The sequence below is a fragment of the Spermophilus citellus genome (genome assembly GCF_964194105.1).
Source record: "Spermophilus citellus genome assembly, chromosome: 18".
In the NCBI taxonomy this organism is placed as follows: domain Eukaryota; kingdom Metazoa; phylum Chordata; class Mammalia; order Rodentia; family Sciuridae; genus Spermophilus; species Spermophilus citellus.
The window spans coordinates 17,905,319-17,915,427 of NC_138200.1; the positions used below are offsets into that span (position 1 = coordinate 17,905,319).

At 55.4% G+C, this 10,109-nt stretch overlaps 2 protein-coding genes across 2 annotated transcripts; both read right to left on the reverse strand.

The window, feature by feature from the left end:
• Positions 1-773: 773 nt before the first annotated feature.
• Positions 774-1,748, reverse strand: FFAR3 (free fatty acid receptor 3; the record flags this gene model as incomplete). The annotated part of the gene is made up of 1 exon (XM_081275689.1): positions 774-1,748. One exon carries the CDS (start codon positions 1,746-1,748, stop codon positions 774-776), a length of 975 nt encoding a protein of 324 aa, XP_081131815.1.
• Positions 1,749-5,733: 3,985 nt separating this feature from the next.
• Positions 5,734-6,636, reverse strand: FFAR1 (free fatty acid receptor 1; the record flags this gene model as incomplete). The annotated part of the gene is made up of 1 exon (XM_081275670.1): positions 5,734-6,636. One exon carries the CDS (start codon positions 6,634-6,636, stop codon positions 5,734-5,736), a length of 903 nt encoding a protein of 300 aa, XP_081131796.1.
• Between the last annotated feature and the right edge of the window lie 3,473 nt (positions 6,637-10,109).

A 10,109-nucleotide genomic window follows, 5' to 3' on the forward strand; every position in this document is an offset into this window, starting at 1 on the left:
TAATGGATCCAGCCAGCTCCTAAGATGGGTTCACTATTATTTCTCTTTTCCCTGACCCAGAGCCTCGGCCAGAGGCATCCTGTCATCTAGTTCTTTCCCTTCCGAATCTGGGTGTTGATGCTTCCATTCACCACGTGAGAAAAAAGGAGAATAAGGAGAGACCATTCTCTTTTGCTCGCTACCAAATTTATTTGGGTGACTTTTCTCTGTCATGGTTCACAAACCGTCCCTGAAGATCTGAATTCTTTGAGCACTGGGAACTTTCTGGTACAGCCCACCCTGGGGGGGGCAGGTTGCTCCCCACCCCTGGGGCCCTGTCTGCTCCCCTCCCAACCTGAAGAGTGAACTCCCCTCTCCTGTCGCCTGGCCGCTCCCTCTGACCCTAGGCACTGCTCTTTCCTCCTTTTCCCTCAGAAAGACACAGGAATTGGCCTGTTGCTGTCAGGGCCGGGGAGGAGGGAGGGGGGACACTGGGGGAGGTCATTTTCTTCCAGAGAAGTCTCCGATCCTGACAACTTCCCAGAGTCAAATCCAGAGCAGATGGGAGAACCGGAAGAGGCAAAAATCAAGAGCTGGCTTCTGTGAGCACATCCCTAAGGGGGCAGGGTGTCTGCTCTGCCCCTGAGCCACGTCCAGTGGTCCTGTCACGGCATGGCATGGTCCTGCCCTGGGGACATGGATCTGCTACACTTCCCTGCCCCAGAGGACCACACGCTCAGCCCAGACCTTGGGGCTACCTGCTCCCTAGCCTTCCTGGAGTCTGTCCCTGCTCTCTAGGTCAGACAGTCCTGCACCTGCCCCTCTCCTCCACCCTTGACCTTCAGCTCCACACTAACCTCCAGCCTCCAAGGGCTACAGCCGCCCGTCAGCCTCCCCAGCAGCTCCTGGAAATCAGCTTGGAACCTAGATGATGAGAAATAGTAGACAAGGGGGTCCACGCAGGAATTCAGGGTGCTGAGGAGCAGCACGTAACTCCTCCAGGTGGGGCTCTGACCCTCGAGGTAGCCCACCACGTGGGACATGTTGTAGGGCCCGAAGCACACGAGGAAGTTGAGGAGCGTGGCCACCACGAGCCCCACCACCCTCCTGCACCTGCGCCGGCTGGTCCCCCTGCTGAGGATCCACACGAGGCGACTGTAGCAGAAACCGCTGATGAGTAGGGGCACCCCAAAAAGGATCACGGCCATCTCCAGCCGGACGGGCAGCAAAAAGGCCAGCTGGTCCTCCCGGAATTCCAGGTAGCAGGTCCCGTTGGATCCCTGGCTGTGGGATTGGTCCCCAGAGAATTCAGCGACGTAGACCACGCTGCAGTGAGAAGCCGCCAGGAGCCAGCAGATGCCACTGACCAGGGCAGCCTGGCCCAGCCTGGGCCGCGTCTTGTACCATATCGGGTAGGCCACGCTCAGGAAGCGCTCAGTGCTCACGGCTGCCAGGAAGAGGGAGGTGAGATAGATGCTGGTGAAGAAGAGGAACCCGGACAGGGGGCAGAGGATGAAGGGCAGCGGCCAGCGCATGCCACTGGCCGCCTCCACCATGCGGAACGGCAGGAAGAGCAGCAGGAGCAGGTCGGAGAGGGTCATGTTGAGCAGAAGAATGTCCACCGCCACCGGGCGGCGCCGCAGCTTGCCCACGAAGATCACCAGGGCCATCAGGTTGAGTGGGAGCCCCACAAGGAAGGAGAAGAGGTACACAGAGAAGTACAGCCAGTGGTTTCCCGGGAAGAAGAACCTGTCTGGGCTTGTCTCCATGGTCACAGCCACTGGTAAGAGGGGGAGAGGTGAGTGCAGGAGTCCAGGGAGGGGTCTTTCTGTCCCTCACCCATCAGCCAGGAACTCTGTCACCAGTGCCAGCCCCACCCCCACCGTTGCACAGCCCCACATACTTTTCCAGGCAGGATCAGCCAGCCTGCCTTGGGGGGACCTGCCCTTTCTCCTGTCACTCCCCCAGCACAGAAAGCACCCAGGTGCTCCCCCAGCACCGTGTTCACCTGCTTTGAAGACGCAAGCCCTCTGCTGCTCCTCACCTTGCTCTCCTCTCCAGAACAAGTGCTCTGAGCTCTTTATCTGGCAGAAATGCTAAAGACCTAGCAGTGCCCGTGACGTCACTCACTGTGGAACAGAAGCACAAAAGATGCCTTGAGCTCTGTTCCCAGGGCTGTGTCCCTATGCAAAGAAGAAGAGCAGATTCCACCACGGGCCTCCTCCTGAGCAGCCTCAGCTGGGATGTCCCGTCCAGGCCCATGCTCCGATGACGCCGTGGTCCTCTCTCCTCTTTTCCACTTGAATTTGGTCTGTTTTCTCTAGGAATGGCACTTCTCCAGTTTGCCTTGTAAGGGCAGGAAGTGTGATGCGGTGATGGAGGGCTGGGCTCAGGAACTGGCTCTGTGACTCGCCAACTTTGTGATTTGGGGCAAGGGTCCCCCTTCTGTGTCCCCTTTCTCATCTATAAAACAGGGACGGTTATAGAAACAGTGTCACAGATTAAAACATGGACACAGGCCAGGTGCCTCCAATGGAGCCTGAAACTGTCCCTGCCACAGTCCCTGTCATGATGCAGGCTTGTCTCTGGAGGGTGATGATGATGATGAAGACGATGGTCGAAGTGACAGAGGTGGCCAGGCTGCTACTGGCTTCATCCTGGTGGGCAGGAGATCCATAGCAGGCCCTCTGTTCCTTAGGGTATCACTGCTTTATCTCTCTGTGTGGAATCCTTCAGCCTCTCCACGGGGAAGTGACTTGCTCCAGGGCATAAACCTCATTAAGTATGACCACCAGGGTTCAAAGTCAAGTTCTCTCTGGCTTCAGAGATAATGTATTTATTCACTTAAAGACTGATGGAGCACAATGTGATGCCATTTCACACCCATTAGGGTGACTATCATCCAGAAGTCGGACAGTTCCAAGCACTGAGCAGCCCAGGGGAGGAAACCAGGGCTCTCATCTATTGCTGGTGCAGCCACTTTGGAAAACAATTTGGCCGTTTCTTAAAAAGTTACCCTAAGGCCCCACAGCCCCACTGCAGATATTTACTTAGGAGAAATGGAGCCCCCTGTGCACAAAAGCTTGCTCCTGAAAGTTCCTACAAAGAGTGGAAACATCACGGGCTGTCCGTCCACCTGTGAACCGATAAACAGACCAGTGCATCCGCACAATAGCGTTCTATTTGGCGATGACAAGGAATGAACCACACACTGGAGCCAGGGTGAACCTCAAAACCACCACGCTGAGAGCGGCAAGCACACACAAGAGACCGCACCATACGTGATTCCATTTATAAGAAACGTCTACAAGAGAGACTTTTTTAGAGACAGAAAGTAGATCAGCAGTTGCCTGGGGGCTGAGGGAGGAAAGGATTAATTGTACATTAATTGTAATTAATTGTAAATTAATTGAGCTTGAGGGATCTTATGGGGTGGGGAGCAGGGTGATGAGAGCACCCTGAAGTCAATTTACTGAAGGTCATTGCCTTGGAGACTTGGCAGGGGTGCCTTTTATATGCCAATGATATCTCAAGTTGTTAAAGGTACAGCCCTGAACAAAGTTTTAGTTGTGGTGTCCTAACATCTGGTGAGGAGGACAAGCGAAGGGGGAAGTTTGATGAAGACATCAATACCTGGGAGGTAAAGAAGGGAGAGGGGAACAGGAAGGGAAGGAGGAGGTACTGGAGTTTGAATCAGAACAAGATATATTCCATGCTGGGTGCGGTGGCAGGAGGATCAAGAGTTCAAAGCCAGCCTCAGCAATTAGTGAAGTGCTAAGCAGCTCAGTGAAACCCTGTCTCCAAATCAAATACAAAAAAAGGGTTGGGGATGTGGCTCAGCGGTTGAGTGCCCCTGAGTTCAATCCCTGGTACCACCCCCCACACACACACAAAAAAAGATATATTCCATGCATGTATAATTATGTCAAATACATCCTACTGCTATGTTTAACTAAAAAGAATCAATTTAAAAAGAAAGATGCAGAGAGACATCTCAGAGAACATGCCAGAAGAATGGCTGATATACAACTCGACCTCCTGGGCTCAAGGTGAACAGAGGAAACTGGGGCGAATCCGGCAGGGCCTCACGGGACCAGGCAGGAACTGCATTCTCCCCCAAGTGGGAAGAAGCACAGGTCGCTGGGAGCAGCGGCCCAGCACCTCGCAGATGTCCCAGAGCAGTGAGACGTGGGCAGAGGGTGGGCAGAGGGGCCTCCTGGGCTGGAGTTGGGGTTTTTACTAAAATCTACTGATGTCCCCTCTGCACAGGGACTGAGTTTATTTCTGTCTTTGGTAGAAAGTTATTTAACCTCTCTAGCCTGTTTCCATATTGATAAGATAGGGGTTCTAGAACATTCTTTGGAGAGCTATTGTGAACATTTGTTCACTCATTCAGCAAACATTTATGGAGTGCCTGTGATGTGCCCATCGCTCTTCTAGACACCTGTAGACACTGAAGCATGCCAAGAGACCATTGGGAGAGCCCAGTTTGTACATGCCAGCCACACAGCCCCATAGGGGCTCTGTGAACATCGGTGGCATTATCGAACAAATTTGATTCCCATTCCTCCCCTCATTAGACCAGATGCCCAGGTCTCCTAGGGCTACTTTTCTCTGTCTTCCCCCTTGTGGGCCACTCTTTACCCTTCCCAAAATGGGTCACCAATACAGGTATTATCCTGACACTCCAGGTTTTCCCCTGACCCTCGGGGCAGCCTGCTTGGAACAATCCGACTCATCCCTCTTCCTTGCTATAGAGCCTTGGGCAAGTCTGTTAACCCCACAAAATGAAGATGTGATACACCTGGCCCCAACAGAGGCTACCCCATGCAGGCCTTCTGATCAAAGAGGATAAGGCACCCTTTTGGGGGAGTGCCACCCTGCACCAAGGGGCGCTACTGGAGGAGCGGGTGGTGTCTTTGTTGAAATTAAAATGAGAGGCTCCTTCCCTTGATTGGAAGCAAGGCAGGCACACGGCTTAGTGAGCCCAGCACGGGCTAGTAGTCAGTGTGTCCCCTCTGCCTGACGCCCCTGTGCAATGAACAGCCTGCCCATCTGTGCTGCAGTCACCTGGCTAAATCCAAGGGTTGTGTGATCTGGACACCGTGGCATATACCTCGGTCCCAGCTTCTTGGGAGGCTGAGACAGGAGGATAGGTTGAGCACCAGAGTTCAAGGACAGAGTTCAACGCCAGCCTGGGCAAAAGAGCAGACCCTGCCTCTTAAAAAAATAAAGGGAGTGGGAGGGTTGTGTGAGGATAGAAAGAGACAACGCTCATTATAAAGCACTGGGCATGGTGGCTGACCTGGGCCCCCTTCTCACCAAGCATCTTTTCTGGGCCAGCTTCCCATTCACAGCGTGAATGCTGCCCCCTTGTGAGTTCCAAGTGGTATGGCAGCCTCGTTATCTTGGCTAGTGCCTCCATCTCTTCTTTAGAAACTAAAATGTTCTTTCCTCACAAATGGCTGCAGGGTAGCATTGCACGGTGGTGTTCCTCCGGATTAGAAGCCAGACGTCATCCTCCTAGTGGGCAGGAAGGACGCGAGGGGTGGGCAGAGGCAGGAGGCAAGCGGACGTGTGGAGGTGCCAGCCCCTGGCCTCCACTCCTCTCTCTGGACGGGGTGTTGTCCTCTCCAGGCTTAGCTCTTCCCACAGGTGGCGCCGGGGATGGCTGCGGGCAAGGCTGCCCTGCAGTTCTGATGGGGCAGCCCCGACATGGAGCCTGGAGAAGCCCCTTTCTCCCAGCAGAAGCTGCTATTTCTGGAATGTTCCTCCTTGCATTCTTGCCACACACACCGTCCCGCGGCCAGGACCTGCTCCCAGGTAGCCAGTCACCAGTGGATTGAGCACCACACTCCAGGCCCCTGTGATGAGCCCCAGTTTTCGCCACTGGGCCCCCATGTCGGGGCGCAGGAAGCCGGCCACGTTGGAGGCGTTGTAGGGCCCCAAGCAGAGCAGCAGCGTGAGCAGGGCCCCGCCGGCCACCCAGGCTGCCCTGACCTTCCGCCTGTGGCTCAGGCCTGAGTGGGCCAGGGCCCGGAGGCAGCCCACGTAAGAGAACGCGGTGATGATCAGGGGCACAAAGAAGAGCAGGAGGGAGAGACTGAGGCGGGCAGGGCCGGCAGACGCTGGGTCCCAGGCCTCCAGGCAGACGGGGGAGCCATTGGCCACTCTGTTGATGCCCAGGGAGCTGGTGGTGTTGTCCAGCCAACCTCCCGGAGCCTCCAACCCAAAGACCAGCCCCAGATGACAGAGGACGAGGGCCCATATCACCACGCAGACGCCCCAGGAGTAGCGCGGCCTCCGGAGGGCTTGGTAGCCCAGGGGGAAGGCTGCGCCCAGGTAGCGGCCGGCGCTCAGAGCAGCCAGGAAGCCCCCGCCAGCGTAGAGCGGGGCGAAGTGGACCAGGGCAAAGGCAGGGCACAGCTGGACCGGCAGAGGCCAAGCCCCCGAGGCCAGGGCCTCCACAGCCTTCAGGGGCAGAGAGATGGCCAGCAGGAGGTCAGAGCAGCCCAGGTGGAGGGCGTAGACCAGGCTGGGAGTGAGGCGGTGCCGGGCGTGGGAAGCTGCGCTTCTGATGGCCAGGACATTGAGCGGGAAGCCCAGGGCAAAGGCGGCCACATACAGGGCGAAGGAGAGCTGCAGAGGCAGGTTCATGAGGCAGCCGCTCCTGCACTCTGCTTGGTCCCACTTGGTCTTCAGATCGCGACCAGAGAGCTGGCTTCGGTGCTGCCTGGGGTGAGGCAGAGGAAACTGAGGATGCTGAAGGAGGAGGCAGCCAGGCAACAGTGGAGCCAGGATCAGCAGCAAGGACTCAGCTGTCTTTCCACCATGTCACCTCTTGCAAAGAAGAGGACAGCGGTGTGGTAACAGGAAAAAACATCCAGGCATGCAGTCACGGAAGATGCACGGCCTCTGGCTCCCTTACGCTCTGGGGAGAGAAGAGATTTAGAGAGGTCAGAGTGGCTTCCTTGGGCAAGGGTCCCACTCCCGAGCTCACTCCCTGCCAGTGGGGAGCCCACAGGGCAGGTGCAGAGGTGAGGGAGGACCCTGGGCTTGGATATGAGCTACAGGGAGCAGAGGAGGTCCCCAGGGGAGAGCCCAGGGTAAGCCAGATCCCATCCATGTCATGGGGGAGGAACTTAGCAGATCTCAGGGGACACCCCAGGCAGGGGACCTGGGGGATCATTGGTGAGAAGAGGAGCCACAGAAAGAGGGACTCACCTCTTGGTACTGCCAGATGTCTCTGAGGCTCAGGAGTCCCCTCACTGGGTTGCCAGAGGATGCCCGGGATGGGCAGTGAGCTGGAAGAGAGGAGGGCGGGGTGGCAGGGCCATTAGCCTCAGGCACTAGCAGCTTGGGTGAGCAGCTAATGGGGCATCCCGGGCTGGAGCGAGGCTGGACTGCCAGAGGCCAGGGGCTAAGAAGGGAGCCAGGATAGGAAGGGGCTTTTTTCCGAGTAATGCATGTATAGCCGAGATCGTGGGGGTCCGCCAGAGGACAGCTCTATGCCTAGCCACTGCCAGCTCAAACTGCCCCAGGGGCTACGTCTTCCCCAGTGCAGGGGGAACACTTGGGCCAGGCCCCTGCCTTATTGGCTCATTCCAAGTGACTTTAGTCACCAACCCATTGGTGTGCAGCAATTTATGTTGGGATGTCAAAAGCGTCATTCCGAGGGAGAGCTTACCCTGACTGTGGGCATGCTCCCTCTCCTTCTCTCCCTAGCTTCATGACAGCAGCTGCTGACCTTTGCAGTGTTGATAAAAGGCAGGAGAAGAAAGAAGAGACAAGCAGAGTCCCGTGTGGTGGGCACTGGAGTAACTGGGCTGCGGCCTCAGCTCGGCCTCTCTGGACAGCGAGGATGTCCAGGCCGATTCCTCCCCAGGTTGCTTGGGTAGGGACATTGAACGGTGCTCCCTGAGGACAGGAGGTACCTCCAGAAGGTTGCTTAGCTTGCTTTTCTCAACCCTGGGGAAATGCCTGGCCATTTACCTCCCCATGGAGGTCATCTTGACTTTCCAGAAAGATCTCCTAAGACTTAAAATGGCTCCAGTCTGGCTCTCTCTCAAATGTGGTCCACATCTGGTCAGTGGAAAAGAATGCTCTCAGTCTCTCTGATTCTCCGACCATGCCTGCACCTCTTCATCTGTCTCTGACTCTTTCTGCCTCAACTTCTCAGCTTCAGTTTTCCTAAGGGTGTGTGGTAGTCACCAGGCCACTCTGCCCCTTCCAAATCCCCCGTCCAAATAATGAGTCCTCTCACCAGGCTGCAGGGGTGAGCAGCATGGGGTTCTCAGCACATCAACAACTCCCTCCAGAAGGATTATCCAACTTCCTTTTTAGACCTCAGATTCTTTTTTTTTTTTTTTTTTTTGGAGGGGGTACCGGGGATTGAACTCAGGGGCACTTGACCACTGAGCTGCATCCCCAGCCCTATTTTTTATTTCACTTAGAGACAGGGTCTCACTGAGTTGCTGAGTGCCTGGCTGTTGCTGAGGCTGGTTTTGAACTTGCAATCCTCCTATCTCAGCCTTCCCAGCTGCTGGGATTACAGGCCTGCGGCTCTTTGCCTGGCTTAGACCTCACATCTTGCTTACACCTCTCCAATCCTGCATCTGTGTCAAGGCGCCTCACTTTGAATGGAGAAGAACATGCCACCGACTGCTTAGTATTTTATCTTTGGCAAATACTGAGAAACGGACAGAAAGGAGAAAACAATAAAGAATGCCATTTTACCTCCTGTGACAACTATTTAGGAGAAAAGCAGAGCTCTAGGGGAGACGTGGGGTCTTCCAGATCTCTGCTTAGCCCCCCACCACCTGGCTGCTGGGGCCGCTGCCCTGCACCACTCCTCAGCGGGCCTTCCTCCATCTCTCCCCCCAAACCCACCCCCTCTCCCCCTCCATATCCATCTTGCATTGTGTAAATCCGGAGCCTCTGTGATTCTGCCACATCACGTTTGCTGACCCCTCTGCTAGAAGGCTGGCCTCAGGAGGGCAAAGATTCTGGGCTGCTTTGTCCATTGTGTGGCACCCTGCAGGGGCTCCGGGCACTGGGAGGATGGTAAAACCCAACCCAGGTGGGGGTGGGGGTGGGGGTGGGGGTGCCTGTGTTCTGGAGTCCCTGGCCGCCTGCTCTTCACGCCTCAACAATGTTGACAGTCCCATCTCGTGGTCAATGGGTCATGAAGTAGGTTTATGTCAGCAGCTGGGCTCAGGGACAGGAGGGGAAGGCTCCCGGTGGTTGCCAGGGAGCCTGAGCCAGGCTTGGTGAGGCCCAGGGCTGCCTTCAGCTCCCTCCAGGTGTCTCCGCCCCGAAAAGCTTTGGGGTCCCTAGACTAGACGGAAAGTCCCCAAGGCTGGAAGTGTGTCTTTTTTGCACCCCAACAACCGCCTCTGTGCTGGTGTTCAGAGAACGTCTGCTGCAGGAATGAATGAATGGTCAAATGACACTGGACCTAATCAGGGGGCTCAGAAACCCCCAAATGCTCCTTCTTTCATTTAAACAGTTCTTGAAGTCCCACTGTCCTCCAGAAAAGTTAACGATGCTCACAAGAAATCAAACTAGCAACAAAGAGGGCTTAAGGCAGGGGAGGATCCATGCATTGATGAGTGGAGATGGGAGGGGGGACCTGAAAGGAAGGTGGGACCTACTATGTGCCAGGAACTGTATGTCCATCACGTTGGTGGTTGGTTCACCACCTGTTCCAGCCTTCTGAGCAGAATGGGTCTTAGTCCTTTGGCTAAGCAGGTAAATGGGTAAAGAGGACTCAACCTGAGAAATGACAAGGGGGCTGGGGACAGTGACTGAAAAGTGTTGTCTTTTGACAAGTATGTCTCAGAGAACATAACAGAGAACTGGTGGGGTGACAGTGAAGGACAGGAGAACTGTGAGGCTTCTCCTGGCAGCTGGCCTTTGAGAGGTTCCGCAACTGTGGGTTGTGAAAGAACTTGGTAGATCCCCTTCTTAGAATAGCTGTGAGTAACGAATCGGCTTCCCCCACTTTTTTTTTCCTTTTGAATATTCTTCTAGAAATATAAACAAAAGCCAGGTGTAAGAGCACATGGCTGTAATCCCAGCGGCTTGGGAGGCTGAGGCAGGAGGATTGCAAGTTCAAAGCCAGCCTCAGC